Genomic DNA, 21,159 nt, shown 5'->3' on the forward strand with positions numbered 1-21,159 from the left:
GTATTTATGCATTCATCTCTATCTCAATCTCTTTTGTTCTTACTAGATAGATAAATAGATGACAGTAGGGGGAGACGTGTGTTACAACAACCCTTCAGATACTTCTGACCTTTTCCAAGTTACTAAAGCAGATAGAGGTGAATATTTACAGATAGAAAATGTAACAGCAGGTGGTAACCATGTCAGTTAAAATCTTTTTTATTACATCAGAGACAGTTTAGCAATAACATTTATAATACAACATAACTGATTAAAACAAACAATTGATCTTTAAGCAGAACTTAAATCTCAATTGAATACCAGGGTGCAAACACAGTAACAAATTAACTGGTAGAAGCTGCAGCGTGGACTAAACTCTTTCAAAAAGCTGTTGGAGTGACAAACCACAGGAAAGTCGGGTTGCAGTTTTGTGTGAGAGAGTTGCAGTTCGACTGTCCAGGACTTTAGAGGATGTGGAGTTGTCACTGGGGTGAACACATACACAATATTGGAATAAAATATATATACTTCATTGTACAAAACATTAAAAAAACATGATTTAAAATAAAATCATCCATATGTATGCAAGCATATACTGTACATAACACAGTGGCTAAATATGGTGCAGGCGGATCAAAACTATGCACAAGAAGTGCTACATGTGCATGGTTTTGATCTACCTGCTTTTTCTGGTGCCCAGTGCCCACCCAGTTTGCCCTCCGGGGGGATTCTACTGTAAGCAAAATAACAAACTTACATCCTCTTCTTCTCATGCATTGGGAGGCCCAAACACCTATACTGTTGATGGAGTTGGTGAGCACTGAGCACATCTTTACGATTGTTATCATTTTAGCATTATTGGAAGCTATTATAAAGCTGAATATGCGTTAACATTCTTGTCTTGAAATTAAATAATTCTTTAGCTGTGTATTGGAATTCCCAGAAGAAGCAGAGACATTCTGCGAAATGCATTGGAACTTTATGCACAGAATTAAATGAACAACTGAATCGATTACAACTTCCAATACACAACCATATTTAGCCACTTTGTTAGCTATACGCTTGCATACTATTGGACGATTTTATTTTAAATCATGGTTTTTAAATGTTTTGTACAATAAAGTATATATATTTTATTCCACTACTGCATGGGTCTTAAAACTATGGCCCTCCAGTTGTTCAGGAACTACAATTCCCATCATGCCTAGACATGTCTGTGAATGTCAGAGTTTTACAATGCCTCATGGGATGTGTAGTTCAGCAACAGCTGGAGGGCCGTAGTTTGAGGATCCCTGCACTACTGTGTATGTGTTCACCTCATCCACATCCTTTGGTGCGATTTCTTTCCTCTTTTTTAGTTCTATGCAACACATAGGATGTGTATGTGAGCAGAAGGTTTGGAGAGGATAGAGGATTATTACGGTGCCAATCATACAAACCAGACGTATTTTTATATCAAAAATAGAAAATATTTTATTCAACTCATACAAAATTTAAAATACATTTAGTAACATTCAGAGGTGGGAGCTACATATGGAGACAGATTTTTATCTTGGTCAAGTCTACCCTACTAGTTTCGCCCTTAGGCTTCTTCAGGGGTGAAGAAGCCTAAGGGCGAAACTAGTAGGGTAGACTTGACCAAGATAAAAATCTGTCTCCATATGTAGCTCCCACCTCTGAATGTTACTAAATGTTACTAAATGTATTTTAAATTTTGTATGAGTTTTTTTTATATAAAAATACGTCTGGTTTGTATGATTGGCACCGTAATAATCCTCTATCCTCTCCAAACCTTCCATTCAATTTAATTGGGATGAGGTGCCATACGCTAAAGAGGACCTTCGATCACTAAACCCTTCACCAAATCCGTGTATGTGAGCAGTTGTCCCTAGAGCTGATAAGATAGGCTGCCACTTATTACTGTAAAGCAGTACATTAATAGTAATCATTAATAAATTTGCGAGATTTTAACTGGGCTTTAAAGTGTTTTTGTTTTGTTGTTGTTTCTTTCCTTACTACGTCTTTCAATTCATAAGACAACCTGGGAATTGCTATAGGCAGATGCAAGTTACCCATCTCTGGAGTCCATTTTGCTGGGGAGAATCCATTAGTCAGCATGTGTCACTGCCTATCACTCACACCCATCTTTATAACTTCCAGCAACAGATGAATGAACCCCATAGAGATTCATTTACTCTGCAATGTGGGATTATGTTTAGTGTCCAAGCTTAAGTTTCTATTGCTATCATCTGTCATTGTATGCACTGATTCACAAACTGTTACATATTAGTCAGCAAAAAACTGTGGTAACCAATTAGAATGTGAGAAATTTAATATTGAACCCTTTAACCAGCTCACTAGGGCAAAGGAAAATAACCTGTTTTCATCATATCATTTTACACAACCTTTCTCCATTTTTTGCACTTTCTGGGTTACTAGGGGCCTAGCAACCATCAGCAATGTTTTAAAATGAGAACAATTGCTTGATTGCGTACCATCTTATGCATTTATTTTTTACAGATGAAGTCAATTTCATACAAGATCTTAGCATTGAAGAACTATATCCAGAGTCATTTGGATTTCTGACATATCAAGGTTCCATGACCATTCCTCCGTGCTATGAGACAGTGACTTGGATTATAATTGATAGGCCTCTGAATATCACGTCAATGCAGGTACAGTATTTCAGATACCTTTACAGTACTAACATGATCTTTAGAACCATTTTAATGTCTGTACTATGGTAGTAAAGCGCTAAAAAGACTGTTTTTTTTTGTTTTATGCTACTGTTTTTAATTTGTAGATGACTGTATTCCAAAACAATGACAATGAATGTGCTAAATTTGCTCTTAATATAAGCCTTAATATTTGCAAACTCTATTATGTGGGTTAAATTGAAGGTGATTCTAGAATACATTTGAGTTTCTATTTATTTGAGGCAAATAAAATAGTTATGAAAGCAGAAGTTGTAACTAATATGTAACATGAGGATATATATTGTATTACTGAACTTTTGTAACGTCTCAAGAATCACAAAATGCAGACAGAAAAGCAGCTGAATATTTATTTTTAAATGTAAACTTCTTGATGAAAAACAGAATAATAGCATCTCTTTATATGGACAATCGACCCAAATCCATTCACTAAAATCTCATTTAAAGTGACATCAAACCTATGTGAGCATGTTTTATTATACACAGTATGTAGCAGTGGCGGTTGGTGCTCAATATTTTTGGGGGGAGCAATCGAACTGAAAAATTCTGAAAAATACTTAAACAAAAACATCAATTGCGGCCACTCTGCCCACCATACGCAGCCACTGTGCCCATCATATGCAGCCACTGTGCCCAGCAAAAGCAGCCACCTGTGCCTAGCATATGCAGCCAACTGTACCCATAATATGCAGCCAACTGTGCCCATCATATGCAGCCAACTCTGCCCATAATATGAAGCCAACTCTGCCCATCATATATGAAGCAGGTAATACCACCACCCAGGTGTACTTCAGGTAATGCAGGATAACTTTCAATGACCCCGTGAGTAATGCGTGAGAAATCAAATGAGACACGGAAACAGATTTGAGTGTATTCATTAGATCTCTAACCTTTACTCAGTTCCACAGTGGCTTATATGCAAAATAAAGATAGGAGGGGCTATGTCTTAATGCATACGTTTCTAAAAGTTTATACAAACTCTGTACTTTCTTATGATGATTTAAACTTTCTGACTAAGTAAACACATACTAGCTAATAATTTTGCTTACACAACAGGCTGCTTCATGAATCAGCTTAACCAAAATGACTTGCAGGGTGTGTTTCTATGCAAACTGTCAGTTAAGCTAATTATGTCAAAAAAACATATATTCAAAAGTTAATTTCTATTTAAAATGGAGTCAGTTAGTTATACATTCTATTACAATATACAACCAACTGTGCCCATAATATGCAGCCAACTGTGCCCACCATATGCAGCCAAGTGTGCCCATCATATGCAGCCACTGTGCCCATAATATGCAGCCAAATGCACCCATAATATGCAGCCAAATGCACCCATAATATGCAGCCAACTGTGCCCATCATATGCAGCCTCTTTGCCCATCCTATGCCGCCTCTATGCTCATCAAATGCAACCAAATGTGCCCCATCAATTGCAGCCTGTGCCCATAATATGCAGAAACTGTGCCCTGAAAATGCAGCTAACTGTGCTCCATCAATTGCAGCCTTTGTGCCCATAATATGCAGCCACTGTGTCCCCCAGCCCACCTGCTGTCTGCCCAGCATTTACCTCATTGTGGTGGTGGGTCAGGCAGCGGGTCAGGCGGCAAGCTGTGTCCTTTCGTGCGCATCTTCTTCTTGTTCTGTGCGGGGGCCAATGGGATCGCCTCTACCTTCAGCCAATCAGGTGCCTGGTATTACATCCGGGCCTCCTGACTAACACAGACGGTTCTGTGTTAGCAAAGCAATCATTCATTTGCTTTGCTAACACACCTGATGTGCACCTTTTTTGAAGTCTATTAGAGCCTATTGCTCTAATCAGGTGCTTCAAACCCCCCCCCCCCCCCACTGCTGTAATTCAGGCATCCAGCACCCCGAAAAAGGGTATGGACGCCTGAATGGGGGTGGCTACAGCAGTCATGGATAGATTCATGCAATACATGAATCTATCCATAGTACACAGCGGGGGTGGCTGGAGAGAGGGAGCGGCGCTCGAACGCAACTGGTATGTAGTACACGATAGCCTTAAAATCAAGATACCTCCACTGATAAATTAGAAGGCTTTTAAATACCTTTTTTGGAGTCTCAAGTAAGTCCCAGTTCCCACTATAACCTGTATGTGAATCTTACAGGAATTGCACAGCATTCCTGTGTAATTCACAAGCAATTCATTGCCCATTCAAAGACACGCAGGCACTCTTTTTGAGACACACTGCAACTGGATCCCATAGTTGTTTTGAACATGGCAATCCAGTGGAGGCAAACAGTACTGTGTTTGCGATCTGTTTGGGGTGTTATTAACTTTGCATTGGCACCCACATCAGATCGCAAAGCAGTGCGGGAAACACGCAAGGATTGCTGTGTTTCTTGCGCTGCATATGTTATGTGTTAACCAGGGCTTAGTCTATGTGCAACATGAGGGTGGAGCTATGTTGGTCTCAGAATTGTTGCAAAAAAAAAAAAAAAACAATCTAAATGTAAATTCTGTTATGCAAATAGAAACGCATGCATGTAATAAGTGTTTTAATTTATGTACATGGATGATTATATTTTACAAAAAAAATTGTAATCTTCTCAGTCTCCCCACGTGACTTTACTTTCATGGCTTTGTTTTACATTATTTCCATAAAAATCAATTTTTATTAAATTATCATGTGACCGCCGCAGCCTGGCTCACCCATTTACATAGACTGCCATGAAAAACAGTGGAGCCAGGAGTAAATGCTCCGTTGTAAATCGAGATCCCTGAACTGCACCTGAATGTGAGTGTCATGTGGGGCAGCTCTCTGAAGAAAGAATCCAGAGCATGCAACATGCAACACAGCAGGCAACAGTTTTCCTTCAATAGTGTTGCCACTCAGAATTGGAAACTGGCACGATCATCAGGTATTTATAGCCACAGCACAATGTTGAAAAAAACAAAAGCACACATAAATTGATTTATTATACTGGTGCTTGGTTAGATAAAATGTACATTTTAGGGTTTAATGTCACTTTAAAGTGGTTATAAAGCCTAAATATTTTTTACCTTAACCCCTTGCCGACCAGTGCACGACGATATACGTTGACACAATTGCACGGCTGGGCGAATGGGCGTACAGGAACTTCCCCTTTAATATGCAACATTGTGGGCGCGTGCCTCCAGTGGCCGTGGACTAGATGTCCGCAGGCATAGCCGTGATTGTCTCGAGAGGAAGAACGGGGAAATGTTAATGTAAACAAGCATTTCTCCATTCTTCCTAATGACAGGACACTGATCACAGCTCCCTGCAATTGGGAGCGGTGATCAGTGTCGTGTCACACGTAGTCACGCCCCCCATAGTTAGAACACATCCCTAGGACACACTTAACCCCTTCAGCCCCCCCTACTGGTTAACCTCTTCACTGCCAGTGTCATTTTTACAGTAATCAGTGCATTTTTATAGCACTGATTACTGTATCAATGACAATGGTCCCAAAATGGCGTTAAAAGTGTCTGCCATAATGTCACAGTCACGATGAAAATTGCTGATCGCTGCCATTACTAGTAAAAAAAAAAATTATTAATAAAAATGCCATAAAACTATCCCCTATTTTGTAGATGCTATGGGCCAGATCCACGAAGCGCGGCGCTTCTTTACGGCCGGCGTAGTGTATCTCAGATACACTACGCCGCCGTAACTTACAGCGTATTTCCCGTATTCTCAAAGAATTTGCGCCGTAAGTTACGGCGGCGTAGTGTAACTGTGTCGGCATAAGGGCGCGCAATTCAAATGGATGAGATGGGGGCGTGTTTTATGCTAATACGTCTTGACCCAACGTAAAAGACGTTTTTTCTGAACGGCGCATTCGCCGTCCGTGGGGGTATCCCAGTGCGCATGCTCGAAATTAACCCGCAACAAGCCAATGCTTACGACATGAACGTCATTCTACGCAAAGCCCTATTCGCGAACGACTTACGCAAACGACGTAAAATTTACAAAATTCGACGCGGGAACGACGGCCATACTTAACATTGAGTACGCCTCATATAGCAGGGGTAACTATACGCCGAAAAAAGCCTTACGGAAAAAAATGCGCTGGCCGGACGTACGTTCGTGGATCGCCGTATCTAGCTAATTTGCATATTTGACACGGAAATCGACGGAAACGCCACCTAGCGGCCAGCGTAAATATGCACCTTAGATCCGACGGCGTACTAAGACGTACGCCAGTCGGATCTAGCCCAGCTTCAGGCGTATCTTGTTTTGTGGATACAAAACAAAGATACGCCGGAGCAAAATAGAAGTTACGCGGCGTATTAATAGATACGGCAGCGTAAACGCTTCGTGGATCTGGCCCTATAACTTTTGCGCAAACCAATCAATAAGCGCTTATTGCGATTTTTTTACCAAAAATATGTAGAAGAATACGTATCTGCCTAAACTGAGGAAAACATTTTTTTTTATATATTTTTGGGGGATATTTATTATAGCAAAAAGTAAAAAATATATATATTTTCTTTCAAAATTGTCACTCTATCTTTGTTTATAGCACAAAAAATTTAAAACGCATAGGTGAACAAATACCACCAAAAGAAAGCTCTATCTGTGGGAAAAGGGACGTCAATTTTGTTTGGGAGCCACGTCGCAAGACCGTGCAATTCTCAGTTAAAGCGACGCAGTGCCGAATCACAAAAAGTGCTCTGGTCTTTGGCCAGCCAAATGGTCCAGGGCTTAAGTGGTTAATACATTCCTTGCATTAAGGTAAAAAAATGTAAGTGTTAGCGTTAAGCTAAATGTAGTCACGTCGCACATACGGTAACGCACAATTTTAAGTCTTCGACCATGAAGCTTGCATAGGGAGCTCCACCAACTTCCATCTTAACAAGATTTCCCTTCATGCATAGAACAGGGTAAAGGTAAGGCACAGCTTGGTATATCTGTCCCCACTATATTCTACAAAGTAACTCAACAGTAAGAACATAGAGTCCAGTGGTATGACCATGCCACATAAGTCACTCAGAAAATTGGTTACTGCCTCCCAGTATGGATGGAGCTTAGGACAGGACCAGACCATGTGCCAAAAAGTGCCAGGTTCAAGCGTGCATCTAGTAGACAGCGGATCAAAATAAAGGTAAATATTAGCCAGTCTCTGTGGGGTATAGTATACCCTATGTAGGAACTTGAGTTGTATATACCTATCCCTATCTAAAATCATGGAGGGGATAAAGGAAAATACACAGTCCTCCCACTGCTCTTCCCCAAGATTGGGAATGTCCTCCCTCCACTTATCAAGCAATTGAGTTGGCTGAGTGTCATAGGCAATACTTAAAGTACAGATACAGGGAGGATAAGGGCTTCCCCATCCCACTTGAGGTCAGGAGGTGCTCAATAGGGTCAGACTCAATGACAATGGGTCCAGAAACTGGGTATCGATGGCATACCACAATTGCCAGTATCGGAAATTCAAAGGATCTAGGAACCGAATATAGAAGCAGCAGATCTTGAAAAGGCATAATGTTACTGTCCACCATCACATGTTTCAATGAAGTAATCCCTCTCTTGGCCCAAACTGAAGGGTCAGGAATAATATATAGATGGGGGAGCAAAGGGTTCCCAGAATGGAATCTGGGGGCTAAAGCATCAGCGTATACTTTGTAAAATTTTACAGGCATGCTATCAGGCCCAGTGGTTTTTCCAGACTGCATCATCCCCAATGCCTTTTGTATCTCCTTTACCGTGATGGGGGTATCTAATTTATTAGAATATGTCAAAGTGAGGACTGGGATATCGACCTTCTCTAAAAAGGAAGTTAGGTTGGTATTGTTGTAGGTCACTCAGGAACTGTAGAGGGTTTGATTGTATGAGTCAAAGCACTGGTTTATCTCCACAGGGGCAGAGAGGAGGGTTCAGTTGGGACTAAGAATATGAGAGATATTTATTCCCCCGGTCTGTTCCCTAGATAGCCAGGCCAGCAGTCCCCCCATTTTTTCCTCCTGCTCAAAGATACGTTGGGACTGATGGAGTATCTTCTTCTTCTTCAAAGACGTTCTTAACAGGAGGACCCCCTTAGTCAGGGATTGTAAATGGGAAAATTGCTGAGAATCTTGAGTTCTAACATACAAGACTTCCTGTCTGCTTGCTTCAGCCTCCAATCTAGTCAGCTCTGCCCTGTGTTCCCTACGGAGCCTTGCAATAATGGTTTGGTACTGTCCACAGGAGTAAGCTTTAAGGGCATTCCAGACAGATGCTGCAGAAACCAAGTCGAGAATGACCATCCAAAAGGCCTCCATCTCCTTTTTGAACTGAGACTCCACTGCCATATCTGAGACCCAGAATCTAGAAAGAGTCTGTCAGAGAGGGAAATGGACAGATCCAAACTCGAGTCGTAAACAGCGGGCCATGGTTTGATACACCCTCAGCAAAATCCTGATTTCCCTGTTTCTAGGTTGGACAGACCCCCAAACATAGGCCAGGTCAATGCGGAAAAAGGTATTTTGTGAGGCAAGTAAAGGCTCAAGACTGGGGGTGCCTCCACCTCCAGGTGTCTGTTAGCCCATACATTTCCGCCCAGGTCGCTTGGACCCAGTTGAGGCGGTAATGAGAAATACTGTTATGCAACATAGTACATTCAAATTAAATCCAACAAAACAAACCCAAATACACCAACTTCCCCACCCCACCAATCCCCCTAGAACTGAAGAGGGTCTGCATCCCTAAAACAACACAAGCACGCTGGATGTGTATGGAGGCCAATGTGCAAGAAGTGTGTGTCAGCCCATGGCAAAGTCAGTCAAGAGCACTTGAGGTATTCCGGCCAGGATTAGCAGTGTAGGTCACTCTATACTTAGGTAGACAGTTAAACTTTATAACAGTAAACAGTTTATGAACTCCAGCTTCTGCTCAACTACAGGGGCATCAGCACTATAGTGTGTAGTGTCGATATTAGCAGAGCCACATGGGATGAAAGAAGAGTGAATTGGGTACAAACTCAGTGTGATTGAGGCCCCCCTTCAGCACTTGCAATGGTTCAGGGCCACCCCAGCAAGCCAGCTCTGGAGAGACAGGAGGACATAGCTCAAATAGAAAATGTAACCCAAAATGCAGCTTCCCTTGGTGAGGTAAAGAAGAGCACATGGTCTCCATCTTGAACTTATAGTTTAGCAGGGAAAAGCATGCTATATTTAATCCCTCTTTCTCGCAATACTTGTCATACTGCAGCTCCCCCTGAATGCAAAACTCGATAATGAAGGAATGAATGCATAACCATGAATGGCAGAGCTCATTGAGGACCTCTAGGGGCCCGCTCCATAGAGAAATGTGGGGAGAATTGAGCCTGGGGTAGCAGGAATGGCAGGAGGTTCACAGTAAAGGCCACAGGATTAGCTCCCTCAGGGAGGCCCAGGATCCTCAGGTTATTGCGGCAGTTATGGTTTTCAGCATCTTCCACCTTGGCCACCGCATGGTGGTCTCATTGTACGTCCTCCACCCCCGACTCTCCACCTCAGTGACCCGCTCGCGAAACCGATCCAGGTCGTGGCAACTAAGGCCAATGTCTGCATGTACATGGTCAATTTTATAGGTGAGGGCAGACTGGCAGGTAGATATAGCTCGCATGAGAGTATCAGAGCTTGCTGAAGCAGCCTGGGTTGCGACATCAGCAGGTGAGTCTGTCTGGGTCTCCATATCATGGGCAAGAAGGGTGGAAGGTCCAGGCTCAGGCAGAGTACTCGCAGTGTCTGTTGTACATTTATTCGGCCCTGAACTTCTGCCCCTTGTAATTGCCCAGTCTACAAGAGAGTGTCCGGTGTAAAGGCAGCCAGGAATTGCGATCTCTACACCAGGATGTTAGAAGGATTGTAGGCCAGAATCGGTAGCTCCTCTAAAGCACACCTGCTTGCAGCGCCATCTTGGACACGCCACACAGTATATGTAGTTTCAAGTATGGAAAGTGATGGTGAGGCGCTGTGAACTAATAATAGAAGGGGATCTCAATACCTAACAAGTAGGTAACCCTAAAGTGAAATACATAAATAAATAAATAAATAGATACTAGGTGACTATTACAGGGAAAGAAAGGTGAATAAACAACATATAATGTGAACATAAAGTGACACGAATGTACCAGGCTGGATGAACCAGAAACACAGTGGTAAAGGTGCACGGATGTGAACCAAATAGTAGCTTACACAAACTAAAATAACTGTGTACAGAAACAGTGTATAACAGAAATACGTGAAAAATGGTCTATTTAAAAAATTGACATCCCAGAAGACAGTCCGGTGTGGCACGAATGTACCAGGCTGGATAAACCAGAGACACAATAGTGAAGGTGCACGGATGTGAACAAAAATAACTGTGTACAAAAACAATGTATAACAAAAATGCGTGAAAAAAAGTATATTTAAAATTGTGACGTCCCAGAAGACAGTCCAGTGTAAAAGTAGGCAAACTTCGGTGCGCACACCTCTTGTGGTACTAGATGCTCACCTCAGAGCCATAGCACGGATGGCTCAAAGTACCAAACAATGTCTCCCTAGGGGGTGCAGTCACACGGATTGAGGTTGAGATGAAGGGGGCTCCTCATCAAATATTCATACAAACATGGAAGCAAAAATAAATGGATAATAGCATAATCCTGTGGGAAACCTTGCAAATGATATATCGCATATACACGCACTCACATTGAGGCTGTGGATAGTGGACCTATCTCCACGAACACCGCGTTCGTATCCGGAACTGGTATGCTGGAGGATCACTGACAGACAAAACAACTCTCACTTCCACCTTCTCTGTATCTTCCACCTCCTGTCCGTAGTATCAGCCAGTGCTCAGGGGGTACAAGATGGAAGAAAAGAGAGGAAGGCCCATGGCCCACGCGTATTCGTCACATCACATCACATGACTTCTTCATCCCCTGAAGAAGTCATGTGATGTGACGAATACGCGTAAGGGAATAGGAGTTACAGAGCCGACACAGACCGACGGCGATGAGACGAGCTCGCCGTTCGTAGGTGTTTTGCTTTTGCCCCAATTTTAAATGTGAGTTTTTACTTTGCTGCTACTTGTACTCTAATAAATTTCACAAGATACTGCACCATGGGCCTTCCTCTCTTTTCTTCCATCTTGTACCCCCTGAGCACTGGCTGATACTACGGACAGGAGGTGGAAGATACAGAGAAGGTGGAAGTGAGAGTTGTTTTGTCTGTCAGTGATCCTCCAGCATACCAGTTCCGGATACGAACGCGGTGTTCGTGGAGATAGGTCCACTATCCACAGCCTCAATGTGAGTGCGTGTATATGCGATACATCATTTTCAAGGTTTCCCACAGGATTATGCTATTATCCATTTATTTTTGCTTCCATGTTTGTATGAATATTTGATGAGGAGCCCCCTTCATCTCAACCTCAATCCGTGTGACTGCACCCCCTAGGGAGACATTGTTTGGTACTTTGAGCCATCCGTGCTATGGCTCTGAGGTGAGCATCTAGTACCACAAGAGGTGTGCGCACCGAAGTTTGCCTACTTTTACACTGGACTGTCTTCTGGGACGTCACTATTTTAAATATACTTTTTTTCACGCATTTTTGTTATACATTGTTTTTGTACACAGTTATTTTTGTTCACATCCGTGCACCTTCACTATTGTGTCTCTGGTTTATCCAGCCTGGTACATTCGTGCCACACCGGACTGTCTTCTGGGATGTCAATTTTTTAAATAGACCATTTTTCACGTATTTCTGTTATACACTGTTTCTGTACACAGTTATTTTAGTTTGTGTAAGCTACTATTTGGTTCACATCCGTGCACCTTTACCACTGTGTTTCTGGTTCATCCAGCCTGGTACATTCGTGTCACTTTATGTTCACATTATATGTTGTTTATTCACCTTTCTTTCCCTGTAATAGTCACCTAGTATCTATTTATTTATTTATTTATGTATTTCACTTTAGGGTTACCTACTTGTTAGGTATTGAGATCCCCTTCTATTATTAGTTCACAGCGCTTCACCATCACTTTCCATATTTGAATTTTTTTCTGTGTAAGGCAGACTTTAAGGTGATTGCAGCAGTGCCCCCCGGTGTCCAGTACAGATAGCGCAAGAGTACTACTATTTCCTTCATATGTAGTTTCAAGTTCTTACAGAACAGGCTCAATTCATGCAATTATTGCTACCCAGAGAACTCCTTGGGGGATTCATAAAAGGTGTTGTAGACACCCTTTTAAATTCAGTTGGGACACCGCACTAAAATTGTTGGTGTTTGTTTCTGATTCATATAACTGGCAGAGACATGTGCAAAAATCAGTGAAGGACAGTAAGGAGTCTCAATACTAGGCATTTCGTTTTCAGTGTGCTTTCTCCCAACTGCCACTGCACCCAACACAATTACAGGCACATGGTTGTGAAGTTTAATAGTAGGGGTGGGTTAGGCCTGATGGGGAACTGACAGACTTTGTTCACCATCAGGTCCTCCCTTTTGTTGACTGATAGCACACACGAATGGACAGATTCATAGCTGCAATTCAGTTCAATAGCCACTTTTGAATCTGCCCACTATCACTATCAAAAATACGGTAGATCTGATGGGAACTAGTTTCTTTTTTTTTTTATAATTCTTTATTTTATATATGTTTTCTACATACAAGTCAGACTAGGTACAGCTTCATCTTTACATCATACATTGCACACCTTATCTTAACATTTCTTATGCTTTATATTGCGACCTCCTGTACCCCTTCTGATCCCCCTTCAACAGCCCCGGTCTCCTCACTTGTATATACCCACGTTCTTCTTTTACCTTCCTCAGAGAGGTGTCCTGTGCCTCCAAGATTATTAATCACCCTCCCTTCCCACAACTAAAAAAGAGAAAAAAAAAAAAAAAAAAAAGTCGGCCGTAGTCTCTCCCCTCTTCCCCCCCTATCCGTTCCGCTCCCTGTATTCCCTATATGGAGTCCATACCCTCCAGTAAGTCTCCTCTCGTTCCTGTATTCCCATTGTGAGGTTCTCCATCATCTGTATCTCGTTTATTCTACTTATCCATTGCGATTTAGTTGGGGACGAGGTGTTCTTCCATAAGATTGGTATACAGGCCTTTGCAGCTGTTATCAAATGGCGTATTAGGGATTGTTTATATTTTTCCATTGTTATGGGAATGTCGAGTAACAGGAACGCTGCGGGTCTGTGTCCCAGGTCAATCCCGGTAATTTCCAGGATCGTCTCCGAGACCATCTCCCAGAATTCTCTTATCACCCGACAGTACCAAAATATGTGTACCATAGTGCCCTCTTCCTTCTGGCATCTCCAACAGACTTTGGACGTATTAGGGAAGAGCCGGTTTAATATTGATGGTGTCCTATACCACCTTGTCAGGACTTTGTACCCCCCCTCCTGGTACCTAGATGCAATTGAGGCCTTATGTGTGAATGCAAAGATCTTATTTTTCTGTGTCTCAGTAAACTTGATGCCCAAATCCTTTTCCCATGCCTGCATAAAGACGAGCTTTTGTGGGGCGTTAACTTCAGTCAATATATTATACATATAAGACAGCGTATGTCTCATTGGTTCTTTTTTTAAACAGATTTCCTCAAATTTGGAGAGGCTTCCTATCTCTGCCTCCCGAATCTTCAGAGAGCCTAGAAATGTTCTTAATTGATTTCGTCTCCAACTATCTATATCTTCTCCGTATGCCATCTCTAAATCTTCACTCTGCATTACATGGTTTTCTCTCATGAAGTGTATCAGCCTACTGGCTCCCTTCCGTCTTAAGTTTTTAAACTGTCTATCTCTGATACCTGGCTCAAAGCTCGGGTTTCCCAGAATAGGTGTCATAGGGCCAATACACTTCACCAGATTCGATTTCATACCTATCCTTCTGATAACTCTAAGTGTGGCCTTTATCATGGGATGTTTCTTTGCAGACTGAGATATCTTATTCATATCCAGCCACGCCAATCCTTCTATGGGGATATTGCTAACTTCTTGTTCCAGGTTCACCCAGGGTTTGTTTGTCTGGTGTAAGCACCAGTCCACAACTCGTGCCAGGTGAGAAGCCTCGTAATACCCCATAGGGTCGGGTAGGCCCACTCCTCCTTTTTCTTTGGATAAGATCAGTATGTTCCTCCGAACTCTAGCCGGTTTTCCTGCCCATATGAACTTCGTAAATTTAGAGCTTAAATCTTTCAGGAATCCCCTCGAGAGTGTTATTGGGAGGGTCTGAAATAAATAGAGTAATCTAGGCATAATGTTCATTTTAACTATGTTTATTCGGCCAAACCATGAAAAGATTTCTTTGTCCCACCTTAGTAGATCTAGTTTTATTTGTTTTAATAAGGGTAGAAAATTTAGTTCATGAAGCCTACCCAAGTTTCTTGGTATTTTTGTCCCTAAATATTCTACATGGGATTCCGTCCATCTAAAAGGGAAATTACTAGCTAGTTGTTGCCGCAGTCCACTGTCCACCTCAACTCCCATTGCTTCTGATTTGTTATAATTAACTTTAAAATTGGAAATTTTTCTGTATCTTTTAATTTCAGCTAATAAGCATGGAAGCGATGTTATCGGGGATGTTAATGTGAACAGTAGATCATCGGCATATGCTGCCACCTTATAATCCACCTCCCCTACCCGGATCCCCCGTATATCATTATTTGATCTTATAATTCTTAAAAAAGGCTCCAACGAAAGAACAAATATGATTGGGGATAGCGGGCAACCCTGCCGGGTACCATTATGAATAGGGAAGGGGTCTGATTTTTTCCCATTTACTCTAACTCTTGCCGATGGGCAGGAGTATAGGCTTGTGACCCAATTCTGTACACCCTTTCCCAAGCCAATATGTGATAACATTGCTTTTAAATACCCCCATTCCACCCTATCGAACGCTTTTTCTGCATCCGCGGATATCAGGACTGCAGGCTTATGGCGTTGTTGGGCGAGGTATATTGTACTTATTACCCTTTGAGTGTTTTCTCTGCCCTCTCTGCCCGGGGTAAATCCCACTTGGTCAGGATGTATCAATAACGGGATATATGTTAGTATTCTATCGGCCAAAATCTTTGCTAGAATCTTTAAATCAACATCCAGCAAAGATATTGGCCGATAGCTGGAGCACTGGGCAGGGTCTTTCCCTTCCTTGGGGATCACTACAATCTCAGCCAGCAAGGTTTCTGCCGGCATCCTCTGACCATCGCGGATCGAGTTAAATGCCGCTATGTACCTAGTTTCTTAGTTCCTCATCAGGTTAGGATCACCCGGGGATACAAATAATTTCCAAAATATGAATATTGCAATATTTGGGTAATGACATCAGCATGCCCCGACCCTTTGTTTACATTTAGCTTTTGGCCAGGGAATCTCGCAGACAATAGATGAATGGGGTTGGGGATACAATACTGTGTGGGAAGCTGTCCCTTTCGTGACAGTTTCCCAGCACAGACATGCTCCACCATGAGTACTGGTGCACCTCTTCCTGCCTGCTTAGAGCTGGTCTTAATAACTGCCAGTTTTCTAATCTACAAACCAGTAGTCATTTTTAAAAGAATCTTCTGCTGCTAGGTTCCTAAAATGGTGGTAGTTAGACCTACCTTAATTTTATCACACATGCTGGTAATGTTACTAAAACTGGCTCAAATGCTTGCCTGAATCAGGCTTTTTTTACACTTATTAGCAACATATATTCAGAAAGACTTCTTGTTGGTTTATTTAAAATACATTATTCTAATAGACCATTTATGTCTTTAAATCAGAAAGTATATGGATTGGATTATTTTCCCTAAAATTGTTTTAATTTCCAAAAACAAAGCTGGAATTCTAAAACATATCCTCTAATCTACCTAAACAAAAAGCTTTAGAAAGAGCAAAGGAGCAGCTCTTGGCTTGTCAACTGGCCGGGAGGTGAAGGGTGGAAGGGGGATACGCCCCTGGATGAGTAGAGCTTATGCTCCAAGGTCTCACTTACAAAGTAGGTCATCTCAGATGGGGTACAGTAGAGTCATTTCTTTAAAAGAGAGGTGATAATGGCCACTTTTTAAATTGTCAGAGTGGGCAAGGAAAAGCCTTTAATATCCCACAGATTTCTGAAGCTTGTGGTTTTACATTGCCTGGAAAGTTGCACTTTTATTTGCTTAAGGGAGCCTTATGGCATGTACACACGTCAAGAAAAACATACAAAAATTCAGAGTACCGATCGGTCAATTATCTGATTGTTAGTATAGTGCTTCAGCAGCCAATTCCGACTGCTTTCTTTCAACCAAATGTTCAGACAAAAAAAAACGAGAGTGCGAGCTATAATTTTTTTCTTGTAGGTGAACACAATATCTAATTTTCAGTAAATGTGTACAGTCATCATATGGAAATAATGAAATAGAAACAAACACTCATGATAAGAGGCAAAGAATGACCCTGAAGCAGTTGGGTACAAAAGCAAAACATTTAGTGAAGTTGTCAGGAAGGGCCACGTACACTACATCACTTCTGATTCATACTACGATTGCTCACATCGGCCTAGGTTTGCCTTTGTCGGCTGAGATTTTTCATGCAAGTCAATACTATTCCGTTGCATCATGGACACGCAAATTTGGGAAATATCAGACAAACGTTGTGTGTCCTAGGCTGGAATAGGTGTGGAAATTTTAAAGTAAATCAGATGCTGAAAGTCTTGTTCATCTAAAGTTGGCCCTAGATGGATAGAATTGTTAATGTACATTATTTGGAACGAATGTTCCTCTAAAGTTGGCCATAGATGGATAGAATTTGGAATGAACAATATTTGGAAAGAATGTTCAAACAAAGCTCTTTCATCTGCATCGTTTTTTAACCGCAGTGATGAGAACATTCGAAAGAGCAGGATAGCAATGTTTCTCGAACAAATGGGATTCTATCAGTGTATGTTGTTTTCATTCAGTAAAGTCTATTGATTCCAAAATCTGATTTTAAAAGCAAACAAAATCTTTCGAATGACATTTGAGTGTTCTTAAGGATTTTTGTTTAAGATTATATCCATCTATGGCCAGCTTAAATGTGCAGCAAAGGAAATGTTTAACCAAATACATCTTTGTTAGTAATTTATCTAAACACAAATCACTATCTGGACTGACATTAGGGATATGCTCTGGGTGCTTTCTTTTAGACACCTTTGTAGAATAAGCCTTATTGAGCATCTATTTAACATGAACAAAGATTAATCTATTTCCAAAAATATTGTTTGCATTGTTTTCAAAATGGATCTGAATAATGCAACATATTACCAAAACTCTATAAAGGAGGAAATGTAATAAATCACAAAATGGTAAATTCTCCTAAAAGCAATTGAGTATTTTTTTCAAAAATGTAAAAAAAAAAGAGCAGCAACGTACAGGAATCAACCGCTCAGCAACTCCAGTATTGTTCTGATGAAACAGTGACATTTGATTGGATGCTTGGGTTTCTACACTTTGCGCATTATTACTCCTTTTTGTACAGTTTTATTAAATAAAGTAAAAATGATTTCATTTGTCTGGCAAACTAATTTAAATATCCCATTTTCCTTGTTACTTTAATTACTCCATGTTTATTTTAAATAAAAGTAATCAGATTTGACAAGAACATAAATGTTGTGATGAATTTCCTTATATTTTTCAGTTATATTTTTAATGTGTCTCAATAGGTGCATTTAATCACATGGCGTCTGACTTTTCTCCAGCTCTCAGCTACATTACAGCATTTTCTGTCAAAATACTGCTCTACATAAACTCATATTTCCAGTCACAGAGCTCTTCTAAAAGAACATAATAAAGATATTAGTGTCAGGCAGAAGATGTGTAATATCTCAGGTTCATATCGTATAAGTATATTACTCACCATCACAATGGCTATGCGTGCTGACAGAGGTATCACTTGTTTATTTCATTTAATACTTACTTTCATTAGGACAGACACCTGTGTTGTTTCACAGACTAACGCAGCTTTTTGTGTTTATATTTATTCTTTATGAAAAATAGTTTTTCACTCACAGTGCAGCAGTTAAAAGAACTGTAATCTTTTATGACTAGCTACTGCAGATGTCATGAAGACTGGAAAAATTTAGTGTAGGCTTAGCTGTTGTATGCAGAAACTATAATAAGAAAGCAATACTCTGTTATGGAAGTGGTTGCACTAGCAAATCATAAAAAAGTTGGTAGATAGTGAGCAGTTAGGTAGGAAGTATGCGAATAGGGGAAAGTGGTGCACTCCAAACCTTTAAAGAAGTTGTAAAGTCACTGATCACAAATCTTGGAATGTCCTCTGTTACAGCAAGATATACAGTGCAGTGTATAGTATGTGTTTTTTAAATACTATGCAGCTAAATACCTTATTTTACTGCGCCGCTGTGAAGTCACTGGTGCTCTCCTTCCCCGATCTAAGGAATATAGTGGAATGGGGCTGGGATTCCCCTCTTACGTCAGCTGTGAGGAGAGGAGGAGGGTGGAGGGAGGTCATGTGCCCACACAGCAGCACTCTGAAATAAAATGTAGCGCCCTGTGATGGAAGTTGCTAAAATGAATATTTTGTGTTTATGCTACTTTTATACTAAAACCACTCAAGTGTTGGTTTTCTTTCTTGTATTGTTTTATTTATTTTATTTCTTGATCTATATATATATATATATATATATACATATAAATATATATAAATATATATATATATATATATATATGTGTGTGTGTGTGTGTGTGTATTACAATACTGTTATTATCCTTAAAAGAAGTTATGACAGAGTATATAGAGTTAAAGAACTTTCAGGAAATGATTGAGTAAAGACAGATGCACTCTCACTCCTTTGACCCCCTCCATCGAACAAAGCCCCTGTAAGTTTGAGTGGAGGACCCTGTGCTCTGAGTGTGCCAAGAGGACTCGATGCCAAGAATAGACTCACAGGAAAAGACCCTTATATGGACTAAGCCAATCAGTTGTGCTCATGTAAATGATGTCATTTTGTCTATAAAGCTATAAGGAATAAAGGGTTTGGTCTCTTAACACTGGGACACAGGAAGCAAGGAGTCTGTTCCTCACTCTCTGCATGTTTTCATACTTTGGATCAACGGCAGAATGGGTTATGCCCTGAGGTTGTGTCAGGGGTTATTAATCCTTTTCAGCCCTGCTCCTGTTGAACAGGCGCTGCTTTAAATTTTGTGGGGTCTGAGCTGTTATTTGGCTCAGACAAGAGTAATTAAGGGCCTCGTGGCCCACCTGGCCTGAGGTGCGTGTCCTGAATCCTGGTTCCAGGACCACGTTGGCCCGGGGCTGTGACTTTGTTCGTAGGCCCACTAGTCTGGCTGGGGCCTGCCTTGCAAAAGGTGATCCTGTGCTGTCCGTCCTGTGGGAGGAAGCCACTTGATGAAGGAAGCCAGGGGAGGACCTATCCTGGAGAGGGCCATGCAAGAGGCTGGTACCTTGGGAGAAGCCCTTGAAACTTCATCGAAGGATGCACCACACACCGAGAGGTTTGACAGTGTCGCCTGTCAGATCTAAAAGTTCTACCAAAGCCAAGCTAAAGAGATCCAGGTGCTGAATCCTGTGGCAGAGGATTCCGGACCAAAAGTGTCTCATCTACAAAGGAAGGTCTGTGGCAGAGACTGTACTTTGCTTCGTGCGCCATCCCGGCTGCTAGGCGAGTGAGAGGGACCTATGCGGGTGAGCAATACCCACTCTGGCTAGAGTGGCGACAAGAACTGTTTGCTGGAAACAGAAGTGTTTCCTTACTTTGATTATACACCTGAACCTACCTACCCTTCCACCCTTCAACCTTCTTTTCTTCTAAAGTTCTCCCAAATAAACATAAGAAAAAGAAGTGCATTGTGTGGATATTGAAATTCTGCAGACTCTCCTTTCACCCTGGACAGCGAGAAGATAGAGGTAACGTGCCACCCAAATATAACCAGCAGCTCCTCCAGGGGTTGTGCTACAAAAATATTGCTGAATAATTTTTATAAAACACAGACATTGCACTGTATATCTTGCTGTAACAGAGGGGGATTCCAGCGGCGTGAGGGAAGGGGAGAGGAGGAGATGGCTCACACAAACAGACTCCTGAGCTGACAGGCAGGGAGGGAGGAGGAAAAGAGGAGAGGGAGAGACTAAGGGATGACGAAGGCACGTATTTAGGGTCAAAGCACCGACATACGGGTACGTAGATTTGCATTAAGTGGTTAATACTTGAGTTCTGAAGTAAATGTGCATTTCCACCTTTAAACACTAGTCCTGACTATCATCTTATTATCTAATAGCAATTACCTTTCATGGGTCGATTCCATTGCTTCATATCCAAATATCTCTGTGCATTCTAAACAGCATATATAAATTGCTTCATACACTGTTCCACTTTTATTATCCACGGCATAGTGTTAAGTATGGATAAATTATGGGTGTTACCTGCACCTTCTACCAATAAGGGTACATCACAATGTCAATCACAATGTCAATCACAATGTCACAATATCACTATGTCACCTAGACAGATATAAATACAGGTCATCTCATGACATATA

At 41.4% G+C, this 21,159-nt stretch overlaps 1 protein-coding gene across 2 annotated transcripts in view; it reads left to right on the forward strand.

The window, feature by feature from the left end:
* LOC120915267 (carbonic anhydrase-related protein 10-like) overlaps positions 1-21,159 on the forward strand; it is a 519,204-nt gene that overhangs the window by 475,046 nt on the left and 22,999 nt on the right. For both annotated transcript variants that reach the window (XM_040325646.1, XM_040325644.1), the window contains one exon: positions 2,500-2,654. In XM_040325646.1, the coding sequence (XP_040181580.1) occupies positions 2,500-2,654 (155 nt within the window). The remainder of the gene's footprint in view (positions 1-2,499; positions 2,655-21,159) is intronic.

Source organism: Rana temporaria, chromosome 10 (genome assembly GCF_905171775.1).
Source record: "Rana temporaria chromosome 10, aRanTem1.1, whole genome shotgun sequence".
In the NCBI taxonomy this organism is placed as follows: Eukaryota; Metazoa; Chordata; class Amphibia; order Anura; family Ranidae; genus Rana; species Rana temporaria.